Source organism: Magallana gigas, chromosome 3, assembly GCF_963853765.1.
Source record: "Magallana gigas chromosome 3, xbMagGiga1.1, whole genome shotgun sequence".
Lineage (NCBI taxonomy): Eukaryota > Metazoa > Mollusca > Bivalvia > Ostreida > Ostreidae > Magallana > Magallana gigas.
The window spans coordinates 5,172,670-5,192,949 of NC_088855.1; the positions used below are offsets into that span (position 1 = coordinate 5,172,670).

Sequence of the window (20,280 nt, forward strand, 5' to 3'; positions counted from 1 at the left end):
ATATATATATATATATATATATATATATCAGGCTTGGGGTAATGCTAAATGTAATGGTAATGCATTGCAATGCATTACATGTTTTCAAAGTAATGCTAGTAATGGGTAATGCTACAAAATTAGCATTACAAGTAATGGTAATGTAATGCATTACTTTCCAAAATCTAGTGTAATGCTGGCATTACATGGCATTACTTTGCATTACTATGCTTATTTATGCATGTACACTAAAAAAATGTGAGGAATAAAAGAATAGTTGAAATTGAATTTGATTAACTTTATTATAAAGAAGAAAGAAATAATTCTTGAAATAAAAATGTTTTAGTTGTATTAAAAAAGATATATAAAATTTCATTTTTAAATTGTTCATATTACTAGATATAACAACACAGTTTCATAACATTTTTATGAGTGTTGTTTTTAAGACTTTTAAATCATTTAAATAATTTACTCCAATTAGTTTGCACTTCAATAAAAATGTGTCAGCAACACACTATGCCCCCAGGATAACCTAAGTATCAAACAATCTATTGTTATAAGAAGTGCTAAACACCCCAATCCCCTTCCCTATACCATGTCCCAATAGAATAGGGGACAAACATGCACCTTTAAGGGCAAAATGAATGCACTGTCCATCCATGATGAAAATCAAAATCACCTCCAATATTATAACCCATTTGAAAATAATTTTAATCTCTCTCTCTCTCTCTCTCTCTCTCTCTCTCTCTCTCTCTCTCTCTCTCTCTCTCTCTCTCTCTCTCTCTCTCTCTCTCTGTTGTACATGTATATTAAGTACATTAGTTTGGACTGATAGAAAATACAAGATTCATGTATTTTTCTATTTTTTCACTTAGTATATCCTGAGATAAAGATTGTCAAACAATCTTTCAGTCCCAGCTTCCACTGCACTGTAGAACGTTAATTTAGTATAGCTGGGAAGATTTGCAAACTAATAGGATGCAGTTAAAAGATGAAACCTTTGGAACTTTGATCGTAAAGTGCAACAGCAATCTTTTGTCTTAAAGTGTCCTCAGCATAAATAAATCCGATTAAAATATATTAAGAAATATAACTGGGAAAACCCTCTGTCTATAGATTAATACAATTAAGTGTCCAAAATTATAAAGATTTGTGTTATCTGGGGAAATATCTCTATTTAGCTTTTTAATAACCGCAACATAAATTGTTTTAAAATTCTGTGTTTCTATATCATATCTGACATTATATCATGCCAAATGTCTATAAATATCTTTTTACTTATGTAATATGTTGTTCATAATATATATAGTCATTGAAATTGAACCTGATTCTGAACATGAACCTGTTGATATATTAAAGAGTGTTTTATATTTGAAACATTTGCAAAAGCTCTTTATTAGCTTTACTTTTTTAAAACAAAGTAATGGTAATGGTAATGCATTACTTTACTCATGTAATGGTAATGTAATGCATTACTTCAAGAAAATCAAGTAATGGTAATGGTAATTTAATGCCCAAATTCATGAAGTAATGGTAATGTAATGCATTACTTTACAATGTAATTCGCCCCAAGCCTGATATATATATATATATATATATATATATATATATATATATATATATATATATATATATATATATATATATATATATATAATGCTTGTGGTCTATACAGAGGGAATCTCAAATATAATGTTTGTAAAGATTACACAGGACGAATTACCACTAATTAAGTTACATACGAGACAGCTGAATATCTGTGTTATGATCGACATACAATTGTTGTAAGTGGATATCTGAAGGTGAATCAGACACAACCCAGAATCAGAATCAGAACAGTTCCTGGTGTGTATCAAACATATATAAATACATGTAGACTGAGTAATGTTGTCTAGGCATTGTTTAATTAACAGTACACACACAGAATCATCGGATATATTAGCAGCATGACGGGGAAACACTTGCTGTGGTTTCTAACTAAGAGTTAAAGACAGGAAGGGTGGTTACGGAACAATCGCGGTAGAAACATTTATTAATTCGCAAAAAATTGGATTCAGAGAATAGCACATTTTTTGACGCCTCTGCATGTAAATGTCAAACACTCTCTTAATATCCTTAGGCATTATGTTGAAAGTAGAAAACAAGATGCGATGAAATGCGATTTTACAAAAACGCTCGGCAAACAAACAAACAAGACAAGACAGTGCATTAAAGCAGAAATATTTGAGCAAATCTATAGAAGATCATTACTTAACATTGGCGCTGTTTTAATATTTTAAAGTATTTTCTGATATATAGAAAATAATTGTTTGACATAAAAAAGATGTTTTCTGATAACAGAAATTCACATTACCAGCCATTTTCTGATACTATAAAAAAATTCGAGTTTCTGACACCAGAAATTCCATCTGATTTTTTATATCACAAAATATTTTTACTGATATCAGAAAATTAAAAAAAAAATGGCGAAGAATCGTCACGTTAATAAATACTCCCTTAACCCAAAATAAATAGCAGAACACATTGCTCGACTAGCTTTCTGATTTTGTAATAAAATTTTATTTTTAAGATTATTTGGAAAATGTTATGATTATGAAAGAATTTATAAAAGTTCTTGAAATTTTGGTTATAATCATTGAAATCACTTACAGTACACTGAATATACTGCGTCGCCATAATTTTCCTTGGGTAGATCTTGCTCGTACCTCTTTGGGATTGACTCGATCCGTTTAGTTGACAAGGAATCGCAGACAATGAAAGCAGTGATCTGACGGCTGATCATGAAACAGCGACCTCGGGCTTATACAGAATGCGATATAAAAGGTGCCATATGATAAACTGATTTCTTGATATCAATAAATCAGCATTATTTCTTGTTTAGAAATACTATTAGAAATTCACTTAACGAAAATCAAAAATTTCAGAGAGAGAAAAGAATTATTTTCTGATTTAAAAATTTATTTTTCATATTAACTATATTCTTTATGGTAGCTCTGACTTTTCATACAACTTTAATTTACTTGCAATTTATAATTTTATATAAAAAAAAAAAGTCAAGCTTATTATTTAATATCCAATTATCCTTTGTCTTGTATACAAAAATATCAATAATAAATCACTGTGTAAGCTGGTAAATAATACTATATATTATATACACTATATTCTATGATTATTTCATTTATTATAACACTACTTCTTGACTTTGTATTTTGGAGAGGGTTTATATAGGCTTTGCCTGTTTGCTTATCCATTTGATCACTCAAAAAAATATGTTTAAATATAACATTCATTTTTTTTTTTTGAAACGAAGAAATATTCTTTGATATCAAGAACAAGAATTATTAGTATCAAGAAATAATTTTTATATAAAAAAAATACCTTAGAAATATTAAATAAGCGCCTCATACCCAAGGGGGTTACAATATACATGTAATATTCCAAGATAATATTGAATCGATATCAATGTTGTACCTGAATTAAAATTGAATTAGGATAGATATATGTATGCCACATGCACAATATGAAAACGTACGTCAAATTTTATTTTATAAGCTTCTAGTAAAATTGGCACAAAACAACATAGCAATATGAGCTGTATTTTTAGAATTTTATTTTGCTGCTAGTAATGCTGAGGCGGATCCAGCAATTTGGAAAAGGGGGGGTTCTATTTGATGAAAACCCATATGTGCAAAATTCATCATTTGTCAAAAAACAAGGACTTTTTTAAACGTTTTCCGTGCGTATACATCTGTATTATAAACATTTATCTAATCACTATCTATTTCACATCTATTTCAATAGCAGAGTGCACTGCATTATTGGGCGTTTTGCCGTTTAGGTTAAGGTAAGGAAGGTTTGCATAGTATCTAGCCTCAAGAAACCCAAGTCTCCAGCAATGAGAATGTGCTTCTATGCTTGACAGAAAAGAAACACTAAGAAACAAAAAATAACTCAGACTAATTACGACAAATTATAATAAAAATGAATATTTTGTTAATTTTTTTATGTCTTTGATGTTTTTAAATTCTGAACTATTAATCGATTTTGATTTCTATCGATTGCCTTCTTCAACAAACGTCTAAATGATAGGATAGGCAATTGTCGTCCCAGGGAACTTGATGTGACCTCTGTAATGGGAGCGCTTCATCATCCGGCATTAGTATAGATGCGATCATATTTAGAGAAGTTTTGAAAAGTTGGGCATTTTCATAATGGTTTACATACCTTTACACGGTATTTTTGTAACAGAATTTCCGATTCTTGGAAACAAAACACAAAAAAGGGTTTTTTTGTGTTTTATTTGGGTATGAAAGAATTAGCTAGCATTCCAGAAAAATAGCGTAACCCGCATAAGCGGGTCATGTAATTTTCTTTGTATTTTTTGTATGAAACGAAGCAAAACTCATCTATTTTAATTACTTAAGTTAATTTACTAAACAATTCATTTGAAAGCGGCTTTTTAAAGTAAAACGAATGCGTGTACTCGTACTTGAACGTCGTTTTACTCGATAGCATGTCATTTCAAAACTGTATGAACTATAATCATTTTTCTTAAAGAAATAGAGTAGAAAATACATTGTTAATGTTGTGCTTTTAGCGACACTGCTTAATTTTATGTATTTTTTCTTTGATTTTCCACATGTTTACTCAATGTAGTAAACACCAGATGCTGAAGGGAAGTACAATAAACTTTATTTCGATAAAAAATGGATAGGGTTTTTCTTATAAGAACAAAAGTAACGGAATTCTTTAAATAAGCAATTTTAAAAGCATTTATTTGAGACAAATCCAGTATTTCCATTATAAATGGGGGAAATGCCTTTAAATAGGCATTAAACGTTTTTTTTTTAAAAGTCATATGTCCCTGTAATGCTGATTTTATCAAAGTTATGGCTATTGTTTCTCAGGTGAGCGATGTGGCGCCAGGGCCTTTTGTTTTGCTTATTTTGCCTCGCTAATGAAGCCCCGGGGTGGTATGGTCATAAACACAATTTATATTCCTCTTTCCCTAGAGATGCTTCAAATCCAAAATGGTAATAAGTGGCCTGATAGTTTTCAAGAAGAAGTTTAAGATGTAAAATTGTTAACGCACGACGCACGATGGACGACGCACGACGACGGACGAAGATCAATTGCAATAGGTCACGTGAGTGACTCAGATGACCTACAAATACAGCACAGAGCATTTATGCTTAACGTTATAAGAAAAGATATTAAATAATTTCATCATGCATTAATGTATATAATATATCACATAGATATTTATAGAATTGTGCAAGAAAAGCGTCGTGTTTAATCCCAAAGTTTTTCATGCTATAGCATTATTTTATTCATATTTTTAATTATTACATAACATACCGGGAACACATTTTGCTCTGGGTGAAAGCAGGGCAATGAAACGATGTAAAAAGGATATTTCACTGGTTTGCAATCACAAGTCACCGATAAATTTGGAAAATACCATTTTTGGAGGTACGTACATGTATTTGTAAAAACACTTTTTGCATTAATTCTGACATAGAGACAAGGTGAATTTATCGCCATTAACGGTTTATAATAACAAGTATTTCGTGCACTTAGAGAACTACAGCAAGGTTTAAATGACATATCAGTTCTAAGTGATGCTGGCCTTCTTTGTCCTGAGAGCATACTTTGTACGGTCAATGCAAAACATAGATTACAAAGTGAACTCAAAAATTTCTGCAGTTCTTTAGAAAGGATTGGTTGTTCGATAAATGGGGTCTCTGTCTCAAAGTCGGTAACCCATCTGTGATTCACATCAATTCTATCTATATCATCCCCCACGGGTTTATGGCAGCTTGTGGACTTAAAAACCGTGAGTGGTTTGCGACGATGTCTACGCAAAAAGCACCTTACGTTATACTTGTATATGTATATTTTTCTCATATTAATGAAAAATATATATAGAGAGAGAATAATACATACCCTTTTCCATATCACAGCCAGAATCAACCCGAGACTCCAATATCAGCCCGAGGACCGAAGGCCCGAGGGATGATATTGGTCGAGGGATGATACAGGTTGTGTTATGGGAAAAGGGTATCTATCATTATATGTATTACATATTTAGTAATAAAAAAAAATCAACTTGAACAAATTGATTTTAAATATTATTTGAAAGTAGTCTGTACATGTATTAAATAAAAATATGAGATTTTATTGTTTAATCAAACATGTAGCTACAGAACCAGAATTTCCCCAGGTTTTTAAATTTACTGCTCCAAACTAGCATTTGTTGTTTTAGACTACACTTAAAAATGTCGACTGCATGTAACAAATATTTTATTTTTCATTTGTAAACATGCACAAATGCCGAAGCGAAAGAAGGCATGCAGAGGAGTCCCACAAGGACTGTGATACGGATCCGTAACAACCCTAGGGCTGATAACCTGTATCAGCCCAGGAGGCCGATACGAGTTTTGTTATGTCATCTATATCACATACGCAAAAAAATCTGTATTTTTTACTAAGTATGTAATAAACTATAACATAGACCTACATTGGGTAGTGATTATATTTTTATTAAGAGAAATTTATGTACACAACGTCAAATGTTTACTCTACACGGGGAGAGTCACTCAATCTCCAAGATAATGTTTGTAAAGAATATAACCAATAAGTTCCGTGGAGGAGAAGCCGAATATCTGTGTAATGATCGACATACAAATGTTGTATGTGGGTATCCCAGGGTGAATCAAAAACAACTCAGAAACTACATGTGGAATTAAAACACTTTCTGGTGTATTAAACATATATAAGTGGATAAAGAAATGTTATCTAAGCATTGTTAAATCAACAAGGCACAGACATAACCATCGGAGATTTTAGCAGCATGATGGGGAAATAATTGCCGTGGTTTCTAATTAAGAGTTAAAGACAGGAAGGGTGGTTACGGAACACTCGCGGTAGAAACATTTATTAAAAGGAAGTACGAAACACCCCTGAAATTAATTATTTGAAATATTTTCTCAAATACACAAAATAATGACTTAATATTATGTAAAAATTAATTTCAGTCCATTATCTTAAGAAAAAAATATAAATCATACCCATCAATTACTCAAGGCCAAATAAATTTAGGATAGAACGCATTTCGAATATTTTGAAACATTCATTTGGATGGTGTTCATATGATTTTTGTGCAATTTAGCCTTATATCATTTAAAAATGCGTAACTTGTGTTCTGTTCATAGTAAAGACCTGAAATTTGGACACAACCACCACCAGTGTTTAGGTTTTATGTCAAACAAATTTCAAGGTCATATCAACAGGTCAAAGGTCAAATATGATGACGTCATCTAGGATTTTTATCAATTTATACCTCTGTCAAATACTTAAACCTTAATTAATCTAAAACCAATGGTTAAATTTTCTTTATTTTGATATATTTTAATTAAAGGGTCATGACAATCAAACTGTTAAATTTTATTCAAATTTGAATTCTACATTTTCTTTTTAGATACCGTTAAGTGCTGCAAATTTTCGTCTTAAAAGAGTATTCACAAGCTCTAGTTTTACATTATATCGCATGAAAAATTATCTTAAGCTACCAGTTAGAATTTATTTCAGTATCTTTGACTAACAAGAAGGTATTTTGTTTAATTAGCAGCACAAATATTTGTAATATCTTGAAAAATAACTTAATGGCATAGAAATTTATAACAATGACTATTTCGTTTTACACTCGACTGAAAGGAGGTTCCAATGGTAGGTTTGGGGCAAAAATTGTGAGGTCGGATTTTTTTCAAATTTTACGTATTGTAAGATTTTATTCTAAAGAAAAAAATATAAAAATTTCAGAAAAATTGAATGTTAGGAAAAATTTTGCTTATCTGTTTTGTGCTACCTTAATTCGCAGAAAACGTTGGATTCAGGGAACAGCACATTTTTTGACGCCTCTGCATGTAAATGTCAAGCACTCTCTTCATATCTCAAGGTATTGCATAACACATATTACGTTAAAGTTAGGTAAAAATTAGAAAATAAGATGCGATGAAATGCGATTTTACCAAAACACTCAGCAAACAAACAAGACTAGGCATCAAAGCAGAAACATTTGAGCAAATCTATAGAAGATCATAACTTGGGATTAGCGCTGTTTTAATATTTTAAAGTATTTTCTGATATATAGAAAATAATTGTTTGACATAAAAAATATGTTTTCTGATGACAGAAATTCTCATTCAATACCAGTTATTTTCTGATATTTTCAAAAATTCGAGGTTCTGACACCAGAAATTCAAACTGATTCTTTATATCACAAAATATTTTTATTGATATCAGAAAAAAAAAAAATGGCGAAGAATCGTCACGTTAATAAATACTCCCTTAACCCAAAAGAAATCGCAGAACTCATTGCTCGACTGGCTTTCTGAATTTTTAATAAAATTTTATTTTTGAGATTATTTGAAAATTTTTATGATTATGAAAGAATTTATAAAAGTTCTTGAAATTTTGGTTATAATCATTGAAATCACTTACAGTACACTGAATATACTGCGTCGCCATCATTTTCCTTGGGTAGATCTTTGGGATTGACTCGATCCGTTTAGTTGACAAGGAATCGCAGACAATGAAAGTGATCTGACGGCTGATCATGATACAGCGCCCTCGATCGGGATTACTAGTATACAGAGTGCGATATAAAAAGTGCCATATAATAAATTGATTTTTTTTATATCAATAAATCAGCATTATTTCTTGTTTAGAAATACTATTAGAAATTCACTTAACGAAAATGAAAAATTTCAGAGAATTTTTTTTTTTCTGATTTAAAATTTTTTAACTATATTCTTTATGGTAACTCTGACTTTTCATACAACTTTAATTTACTTGCAATTTATAATTATATAAAAAAAAAAGTCAAGCTTATTATTTAATATCCAATTATCCTTTGTCTTGTATACAAAAATATCAATAATATATCACTGTGTAAACTGGTAAATAATACTGTATAGTATATATACTATATTCCATGATTATTTTATTTATCATAACACTACTTCTTGACTTTGTATTTTGGAGAGGGTTTATATAGGCGTTGCCTGTTGCCTAATCCATTTGATTACTCAAAAAAATATGTTTAAATTAAACATTTATTTTTTTTTTGAAACGAAGAAATATTCTTTAATATCAAGAACAAGAATTATTAGTATCAAGAAATAATTTTTATGGAAGAAAATACCTTAAAAATATTAAATTGGTGCCTCATACCTAAAGGGGTTACAATATAATATTTCAAGATAATATTGAATCGATATCAATGTTGTACCTGAATTAAAATTGAATTAGGATAGATATATATTATGTATGCCAAATGCACAATATTAAAGGGTCAAATTTTATTTTTAGCTTCTGGTAAAATTGGCACAAAATCAACTTTAAAGCAATATGAGCTGTAATTTTAGAATTTCATTTTGCTGCTAGTATGATAAATCTACATGTAACTAAACTTTTATGATATATAAGATTTTAAAAAATCATTTATATTTGTCAAAAGAAAGATTTCTGTTCTAAGGAAGATCAATTTTTGTACAGGACGACAATAAATCGGTTTTGCTCCAAAAAAGATGTCATTTTAGTAGAAAATAACATTTTCTTTAAAAAAAATCAACATGAAAATTGCAGCTCATATTGCTTTATATAGAGGACTTATAAGGCTTTTTTGTTCTAAGAAGGACCATTGATCGTACAATGTTGGGTTTTTTTTTTTATTGAGAAGGGTCATATATATGTCTTACTTAAACTTTCAAATCAACTATAACAGTGATAACCATGCAGAAATACAAATTGTTAGATTCAAGTTTTTTTTTAAATTAAACCACAGTGACAACCGTAACAGAAATATTTAGAGCCTAATGATGGTTAACGTCAATGAGTACCTGTAAAAAAATTGCGAATCGAAATCGAAACGAAACCTAACGAATCGAAATAATCAAAACAAAACGAACCAAAAATCGAAACGAAACAAAAATTGGATACGAAACCGAAGAAACTGGATTAAACAAAAATGAGAATTAACAAAGGGATTTACAAGATGTTCTATTATTTATGGTTTATAATTTAATTCCAGTGAATTTATTTACATTCACTTTTAGCTTTAATTCCGTTTCGTTTCGTTTCTTTGGTTTCGATTGTTTCGTTTCGATTTTTGGTTTCGTTTCGATTGGTTTTGTTTCGTTCGGTTTCGTTTCGTTACATTTAATTAATGGGTACCCCAACATCAAGATCAGATAAAAAAAAATGATTTCAGACTGACCAGAGTGACTTTTTGGTGCCAGAACCATTATGACGATAAATCTTTCATGTGCGGATCTAGAAGGGGAGGGGGGTCGGGACCCCCTCGTAAAATTCAAATGTCTAATGTCTAAATACATATCAGTTGTCCCTTCACGGCTACTGTCACATGGTCATTAATTTGGAGTTGTGCCCCCTTTTTCAGCCATTCTTGATCTTGAAAAACTGAAATAACCGTCGGACCCCCCCCCCCCCCCCCCCCCCCCCCCCCCGGGAAATTTTTTTGTTACTGCAACTTATTTATTTTATAGTTTATTTTAACTTAATTAAGAATGTGTGATACTACCATTCATTCACAGCGGTAGTCAGGTTCCCGAGACCCCTCTGTTTTATTATTACAGAAGCGGTCGATTCATACCGGAATCAGCCGAGCTTTGTCGAATGATACGTTATGCATCTATTTTTAGATAAAGGCATTTCCCATTCAGGACTTCCTTGACATTCGGAACACCTAAGGAATTTCCAAATAGCACTGGAGTAATGGCAGCCATGTTTTAACCAAACAGAAAGTTTGGATATTTATTGATATGTCCGACCAAAATGACAACGTTTACTATATTCTTCTTGCCGATAAAATAGGAAAGAAGAAAGAAAGGGGAATCTTACGGACGACATCTAAAGTTGACGTGTTACCCGGAACTCTCTTGTTACTGGTGGAGGAACGAAATGATAAACAGAGGAACACCCTCTGGTGGATATTAGAGACTTTAGACCCAGAAAATATTGAAATCGAGTGTCAACCGACGGATACTGGACAACTCAGCAAGACAGAGTTCGCCCTTCTTCAACCTATTCCCGTTTGTGAAGAACGTCTGTCCATTTTTCAAGATCAAGAATGGCTGAAAGAGGGGGCACAACTCCAAATTAATGACCAAGTGACAGTAGCCGTGAAGGGACAACCTTATTTGAAGGGGATAATTAAGTACAAAGGAGAATTACCCGGAGTGAAGGGGATTCAGTTCGGGATTGAACTCTTGGGGGTAATATATATTTTTTTAGAGACACATGAGTCATTTTGTTTACGGTTTTGGTAGAGCTACCTCAGACACATGTGACAAGCTTTTCTAAATATAGGCCTGAGTTTATAAATTTCTGTACGTTGAGGCGAGTAACCAGTGGGTGAAGACCCCTTATACATGGGATGGGTTCTATGTGACACCCACAGATTATCTGTAAAAGAATGAATGTGAATCATTCATGTTTAAATCCATACCTTATTACCTGTAGGCACTTGAGCTATGACAAAGATAAATTTTCTCTTATCAGTAGTACAATTATGAAGTCCATTATGTTCATGATTTCTCAATATAAAAGGAAGATATCAACATATAAATATTAGCAGTTAACATTTTTTATTTGGAAGTGAAAATTATGAGTGATTGTTCTGTGAGTTCTGTTGTGTTTATTGAAGAAACTTGTAATTTATAAATGATGAAGGAATTTGGTATCTACTGAATTATTAGGACTTCATAGATAACTCATTCAATTATAATTATTCTATGTATACATATATGTAGTCTTTTCAATTCTGACTGATTGAGAGTAAAAATAACTTTCCATTCATTGTACAGTAAAACACGGTTATAGCAAACACTCTTATAATGAATTGACGCTTACAGCGAAGTGAATTTCATTCCCCAAGTCTCTATTTCATGTTGTAAACTTGACGGATATAATGAATTACGCTTATAACGAAGTTAAATTGGCCGTCCCTGGGACTTCGTTATAAGCGTGTTTTACTGTATTGTCATTTTCACAGGAGAGTAAAGGGAAGGGGACTTGTGATGGAGTGTTCAGAAAGAAACGTTTCTTCACATGTGACCAAAACTGTGGTATATTTGCTGCGATTCACAAGGTTCGGAGAGACCCCGATGTTCCGAATCGCCGTCAGTACTCTGACCGATCCATTCCCATCCACAATGATTCTCCTTTGTATCAAGAGGAGCAAAAGTTGATCGAAGAGTCCGGGCTGAGAGAGAAGGACAGAATCGTGTGGATAAGTGACAATGGTCCGGAGTTTGGGGAGGTCAAATGGATAGGGATTCTGCCGGACAGTAACAGAAGGGACATCACAGTCGGGGTTGAATTTGTAAGTTTATCCTAAGTTTCCTGACTTTTATTGCACAGTTTAGAATTTAATTTGCTTTTCTTGTCAAGATTAGAAATACTTACACACATGTAGTAAAATACCCTACACTGCAATGATTGATATTTTATTTGAAAACTGAAACCCGTTTATTGTGAATTATTGACTGTAAGTTAACAAAGTCTTTTATAAACTGTGTGTTTATTTTTCATTATTGTGCAGGAGAATCCAGTTGGATCAGGTACAGGAAAGTATAAAAATCACAGACTGTTTTATGCTAAAGCTCAGCATGCATCATTAGTTCCTATAATGGGTTTAATGAAGGCTGATGTATACATGGAAATGAACCAAGGGGCAGGAGCCTTTGGCGCTGGCTACCAGCCAGATTACGGAATCTTCCAGGAACCAGAGCTAATCAACTCCCCGAGGTCTTCCCAGACAAGAAGTGCACAACAAAATGTAGTGCAAAGTTACAATCCAATTCAGAGAGAAATTTTACCCAACCCTGTAATTAGCCCAGAAAGGGGAAGTTACTCTAGTAATTCCTCCTCCTCATCCCATCAACTGATGCTGTCAAAGGATCAAATCCAAGTTCACCTACCTCCACTATCTCCAAAAGAGAAGCTCCCCCCGCCTGTTATGAAGGAGCCAGCCCCCCCTGTGAGACAGATGGAAGAGGAGAAACCAGCCGAACTGGGGGGCCCCAACCCCCTGTATGAGTACACTAAAGCACAAGGTAAGAAATTGGTAGATCATTTATGTAAAAGTAACAGGTAGTGAAGACTTATGTCAACTGGGACTCAAACTCGGGGACTAGCTTACTGGGCCAACTACTGAGTTACTGACACCTAATATATTGACGACAGTCACACATCTATTAACATACACACAATGACCATTATTATAATTGAGGCTTAGGGTGTTTTGAAGCATTTTTCTATTAACATGATTAAGGTATTCAAAATGAACCTTCATATTTTTGTCCATAAATCAATAGACTAGAAGTCATACAGAATTGATAATTAATTTGATATTTATTTATCAGTTGCACATTAATTGGTGTTTAAAGGGAACAACCAACCAGTATTTACCTCAGAAGGTTAACACTAAGTTGTAGATTTTAGGCATTGTAATTTTGATTTCATAAAAAACCAGCAAAACTTCATCCAATTCTGTTTGAAGACAAATGCATAAAATAATGCCACAGCTCAGCTGTGATGATAAAACATCAATTTATTAACTAAAACTTACTAGAATAAAATTTTATGTAGGAATAGAAATTTTTATACTTGATATAGCTTAAAGCAATATGAGCTGCATTTTCATGTTGAATTTTTTTTTTTTACTAAAATGACAAAAATATCAGATTTCTGTTTTTGTGGAAAAGGTTACTAAGAAGCCTTAATTGGAGCAAAATTGAATTATTGTTGTCCTGTACAAAAATTGATTTGCTATATATATTCCATAGAAGAGAAATATTTCCTTTGACAAAAATTAATGATTTTTTCAAATCTTATTTATCATAAAAGTTTAAGTTATATGCAGACTTATCATACTACCAGGTTTTTGCAGCAAAATAAAATTCTAAAAAATGCAGCTCATATTGCTTTAAAAATGCTCTACATATATTATATACCTACATCGTATTGACTGGCTACGAGGACATAGCAAGTTTATTGTCCCTGTACATGCTGTGAACAGCAACTATTTCTTAACCTGGAATCTCCGTCTAAGGATCTCATATACTGTATACATTTATAAAAAATATATTTTGGACTCTGAAAAAATTATGTTGCATAATGTATGGCTGTGTATTGATCAAATAAAATTGATTCAATAAGATACAATATTTTGAAAAGCTATCTGGTATATTGGTTCTAGGTACATGTATTGTTCTGTTTAAAAAGCTTCATTTACAGATTAAACATGAATTTTTAATTAAAATTCTGTATATTAGAAAACCTGTGATCAATTAGAATTGTTTTTACATATTCTGATTGTAGTGATATCAATGTAAAACTCAGGATGACTTGTGTGCTACTGTAAAACTGAAAAAGTACATATGTATATATTTTTGGTATTTACCCAGTAGATTTGCAATTCACTCTATTAAATAACTTCATTGTAATGATACATATTGATATATACATGTACGTTGTATTTATTAACCCCTGACATAAAGGTTTATAAGTAAGGTTACCATGTAAATGTCATTTTTGCCCAGCAATTTTTTAACACACCTAAGCTAAAGGCTCTTGTGAGCTTTTCTGATCAAATTTGTCTGTTGTCTATCGTTGTTGTTGTTCATCTTCTCTAAAACCACCGTAACAAATTTATTCAAACTTGGCACATGCACAGTCATCTTTGGGGGAAGGGCTTTTAAGATTGTTCAAATAAAGGGCCAGGTCCCCTTTTAAGGGGAGATTATCAAGGATTGTTGAAAATTTGTCTGTATTTTTAAAAAATCTTATCAAAAAACCAATTGGCCAGAAAATCTGTTACTTGTAAGTTGTGTGGAAGCATCCTCAGTTTGTGTACCGGTAGTTTCAAGTTTGTTCAAATCATGATCCCTGGGGGTTGGGTGGGGGGTTGGGGTGCACAAACTTTAATTTAAGTATATATAGAGAAAATTCCATAAAAGTATTCTTCTCATGAACCAGTCGGCCAGAAAGCTTGTTACTTGTGTGGAAGCATCCTCTTTTTAGTGTAGATTCAAGTTTGTTCAAATCATGATCCCCATGTTTATCTCTACATCAGAGAAGAAGCACTTATGATAATCCCTGACATTGATAGATTTCAAATACATGTACATATATTTCAATCATGTCCAGCTATTCCCTCTGTTGTTGGTACATTGTATATGGATTACATTTATCTGTAGTATTGATTTGTTTACTCATGTTATTCAGATCAGCAGGGTGAGATAAAGGTCGAATCCATGGAACAGCCCAACAGTCGGCGAAGTAACCCCAACTCTCGTTCCTTGATGCCAGCTGACCCCGACCTTGAAGTGGGTTCTATGGTGGAGGTTATGTCCAACCCACCCCTTTACGGGGTCATCCGATGGATGGGCTACCTCCCGGACCAGAAAGAACCGGTCAAACCCATTGCAGGCCTGGAGATGGTAAGTGGTCTAGTTTGTAAAATATTGGAAGTATTTTTAAGCTGATTTTAATAGAGCAAAAGTTGGTCATGTTTGTCTTATAAGTCATTTGCTGCTGAAAGTATAGATAATGGTGATGCATGAATTTGTTGAAAGTTTTATTCCCGTTGCTGAAATTTTAGTTTGTTGAAGAAAATATACCCTAGTGACTTTTCTTATTGATACATTTTTCAAGGAAGTCATTTTATAGGGGCGTAACGGTATATATCTTACCTCCTGCTAAATTGTAAGAAAATCATAGGCTAACAGCAGTCACTTGAAGACTATGTATATTCCATACATAGTCAGTAGGAAATATTACCCTCTTCGAGCATTATGACATCATTTAGAGCATTATGAAGTCAGGTTGCATACTCAAATGGAAACTTGTAATATTATTATAAAAGCTTGATTTCCATTGTTTTATTTACTTTTTATTATTAAAAAAGACAGTCGGTTAGATATAATCGTTACATGGTTTGTAGTAGACCTAATGTAGTTTATACATGGTCAGTAAATTCCATATGGGGGCTCAAGCTCCTCTCTCGTCCCATATGGAATTTACTGACCACGTATAAACTAAATTAGGTCTACTACAAACCATGTAACTAATGATATCATTAGTTCATGATTACATTTACTGGTTAATAGGTATAATGAAATGAATTGTACCTGTATTACAGTCTCAATTTATCACAACATTCCATGATACACATCTATCGAATTATTATAAATTCTTTAATATTTTGTTTTCTGAATCCAAAAGAGTCCTGTCTCAGAAATGTTTTTTTTTTACAGGAAGAAGAAATATCAGCTGGAACAGATGGAAGCTTTGGAAAGCATCGCCTGTTTTCTTGTCCACCAAAGAAGGCATTCTTTGTACCTCTTTATAAATGTCGAAAAGACAAACGTTTTGTTGACAATGCACGTCGCAATAGTGGAGTTTCCAATAACTTTGGAAGCATGGAGACTCCAGATGTGTTAGGAAATATCTCTCCACCTGTTTCTCTGGATGTTAAACAAATAGAACAAGAAGTGTGCGGAAAACAAAAAGGCATTCAGGGTCATCATAACTCTTGTTACTTGGACGCTACTTTACTAGCTATGTTTTATTTTACCACAGTGTTTGATGGAATTTTATATAGACCTAAACGTATGGATGACTTACGAGAATATGATGAAGTAAAACAAGTAATTAAAGAAGGCATTGTGAATCCATTAAGGAAGTAAGTAAAATTGATATTTGTTTCAGGAAGGAAGTAAAATTAAAAGTGATGCAGGAAATACATACACTTCAGTGTAATGATAATCTGGCGTTATTTCTTTTGAAAATAATTTATGATAATTTTAAAATATTGCTGTATTGGTATAAATTTGGCACTTATGCACTTTTCACTTATGCAGAGGAATATTTTCCTATTGATTGGCTGACAGAGTATTAATGAATTATTTATTGGCTACAGGAATAGGGGATGATGCATGCACTCTTGGGAAAACTGACTTGATAATTGTTGAAAGAGGAAGTATGATTCATGAATATATTTTTTTCCAGACATAATTATGTACGAGCTGATAAAGTTATGAAGTTACGTCATCTTCTGGATAAATTAGGGAACATTCCTGGGATGATGAGCGAAGAGAAAGGTCGAGTCAATAGTATTCAGTCTCATTGTCAACATTTCTTACAAAAGCCTTTGTAATACAGAAATTACTATATCTATTGATTGTAAAGAAAATCTAATTAATAATCTATGGTGCAATTTGTACTCATCCATAGAATGCTGCATCGCAGTAAATGTACCAGTTTAAAATACCACAGATGTGGATGCAAAGATACTCAAAATCGAGAGTTTTCAGAATTGGCACTATAAATAACAGATCATATGTTTTAAAGCAATTTGGACTAGTTAAAGTACATATACACAATAAATGTCAAATTGGACTAGTTAAAGTACATATACACAATAAATGTCAAATTGGACTAGTTAAAGTACATATACACAATAAATGTCAAATTGGACTAGTTAAAGTACATATACACAATAAATGTCAAATTGGACTAGTTAAAGTACATATACACAATAAATGTCAAATTGCTTATTAATAATGATCTTAATTTTTTTCCACTTCTGATTTTAGATCCAGAAGAATTTTTAAATTTACTTTTAAACCAAATAACCAAAGCGGATCCATTCTTACACATCAGGTAGGAATATTGTAGTTATTCCATTAGGAATATTGTAGTTATTCCATTAGGAATATTGTAGTTATTCCATTCTTACACATCAGGTAGGAATATTGTAGTTATTCCATTAGGAATATTGTAGTTATTCCATTCTTACACATCAGGTAGGAATATTGTAGTTATTCCATTAGAAATATTGTAGTTATTCCATTCTTACACATCAGGTAGGAATATTGTAGTTATTCCATTAGGAATATTGTAGTTATTCCATTAGAAATATTGTAGTTATTCCATTCTTACACATCAGGTAGGAATATTGTAGTTATTCCATTCTTACACATCAGGTAGGATTATTGTAGTTATTCCATTCTTACACATCAGGTAGGAATATTGTAGTTATTCCATTCTTACACATCAGGTAGGAATATTGTAGTTATTCCATTCTTACACATCAGGTAGGATTATTGCAGTTATTCCATTCTTACACATCAGGTAGGAATATTGTAGTTATTCCATTCTTACACATCAGGTAGGAATATTGTAGTTATTCCATTCTTACACATCAGGTAGGAATATTGTAGTTATTCCATTCTTACACATCAGGTAGGAATATTGTAGTTATTCCATTCTTACACATCAGGTAGGAATATTGTAGTTATTCCATTCTTACACATCAGGTAGGATTATTGCAGTTATTCCATTCTTACACATCAGGTAGGATTATTGTAGTTATTCTATTCTTACACATCAGGTAGGAATATTGTAGTTATTCCATTCTTACACATCAGGTAGGAATATTGTAGTGATTCCATTCTTACACATCAGGTAGGAATATTGTAGTTATAGTTCTACTCTGTCTAGGGATTTGTTATTCCAACTTTTAGTCTTTAACAATAGGTAAATGAAGGGGTCAAAGCCTAGTATGCTATGGAACATGATTCATCCTATTAGAACCATTTTAACAAGACCTTGGACTTTCGGTTGGACGTAGCTATCTATTTCTTCTGTCAAAACAAGTTAGAAATGATGCGGTTTCAAGCAAAATATGCACCAATTTCGTAGTCTTAGCTCAAAAGCCAGACAAATCTTGTTCATTTCAAAGAGCCATGGCTGAGTGGCTAGCGATGAAATAGACAGGCCTATGTTACATTGCTGTCTGACACAACTTCCCAAAGTGCAAGCTCTTGTTAAAATGGTTCTAAGGTGTACAAATGATTATCTGTTTTGGGTTGTAGATCGGACAATGGTGGAGGTACCCAGCATTCCTTTCTGTATCAGCTGATCATGGAGAAGGATGAACGTCTAGTGCTTCCTACCACACAACAGCTGTTCGAGTTGTCTTTTCTCCAGATGAAAGTGAAACTAGAAGAGGTAACCAATCGACTACCATTCACAGTTTGGAGTTTTATAGCATTGTCAAATCCATGGCAAATTAAAAAATTACTAAATATAGAAAATATAGTCCTGTTATCTTATCCCAGCCATGTCTTATTTGCTTTGACTAAGGTACCGTATATCTTTGAATGATCATAAAGTTCTCAAATAAATCAACACACATTGTAAAATGCTTTTTTGTCTTGATTTTTTTACCTTTATTCCGTCATGTACGGTAAATATGTCTCAAAATATTTATAGGCGTTATTTTCCCTGATGCCCCATCCATCTTTTAGGATTTTAATGTTTCATGCTGTTCGTAGAAACTTACCTGTTTTCAAAAGATTTTATGGACCCTTAAATAGAGGTTTAACAGGCACTTTAACCACACAGGAATTTTGATTGTTCCTCATGTATACATTTTTCCCACCAAATTTTTTTTATTGTTTTAATCAAAACTAGAATTGAAAGGAAATTGAGCAGATGTTTAGGGTTATTATCACTTGGCTAGTATCACCTACAAAATTTTTTGTTGTTTTCATTTTCAGCGCCCACCATGTTTGATTCTTCAGATGCCAAGATTTGGAAAGGATTACAAGATGTACCGCCGTATTGTCCCCAGTCTGGAGCTCGATATCACAGATGTACTACAGAATGGTAATTATAGTTACACTAAAAAATTGTCTACCATTGCATGTAAATATAGATATCCAAGATGTTGTATTGCATAGTAATTAAAGTTGCACTAAAAAATTGACTTACTACATGTAAATATAGATATCCAAGATGTTGTATTGAATGATAATTAAAGTTACACTAAAAAATTTTATACATATAAATATAGATGTCACAGATGTTGTATTGAATAGTAATTAAAGTTACACTACAAATTGACTACCAGTACATTTAAATATAGATATCCCAGATATCCTTACAAAATGGTAAGTAAATTTAAATTACAAGTAAATACAGAAATCACAGATGTCCCATAGAATGGTTGTTTAGTTCTATTACATGTACCAGGTATATGTAAAAACAGATATCTCAGGTATTTTTTAGAAAATAATTTAAGTTTTACATGTAAATGGAGATATCACAGATATATTTGTATTACTGAATGATTCTTAAGTTCTTATTTTTATTGGATGCAAATAGAGATATCACAAATGTTGTACAGAATGGTAATTTAGTTCCTAT

At 32.3% G+C, this 20,280-nt stretch overlaps 1 protein-coding gene across 3 annotated transcripts in view; it reads left to right on the forward strand.

The window, feature by feature from the left end:
* LOC117692600 (ubiquitin carboxyl-terminal hydrolase CYLD) overlaps positions 1–20,280 on the forward strand; it is a 49,828-nt gene that overhangs the window by 27,221 nt on the left and 2,327 nt on the right. The window contains exons 1-9 of one of the 3 annotated variants that reach the window (XM_034481015.2): positions 10,726–11,276; positions 12,056–12,385; positions 12,605–13,118; positions 15,292–15,506; positions 16,323–16,750; positions 17,077–17,168; positions 17,664–17,730; positions 18,945–19,080; positions 19,632–19,740. In XM_034481015.2, coding sequence (XP_034336906.2) covers positions 10,824–11,276; positions 12,056–12,385; positions 12,605–13,118; positions 15,292–15,506; positions 16,323–16,750; positions 17,077–17,168; positions 17,664–17,730; positions 18,945–19,080; positions 19,632–19,740 — 2,344 coding nt within the window. In that variant the 5' untranslated portion in view covers positions 10,726–10,823. Of the gene's footprint in view, positions 1–10,725; positions 11,277–11,422; positions 11,683–12,055; positions 12,386–12,604; positions 13,119–15,291; positions 15,507–16,322; positions 16,751–17,076; positions 17,169–17,663; positions 17,731–18,944; positions 19,081–19,631; positions 19,741–20,280 lie in introns of those variants that run through there. The other 2 variants (XM_034481017.2, XM_066078188.1) reach the window with 2 other exon arrangements.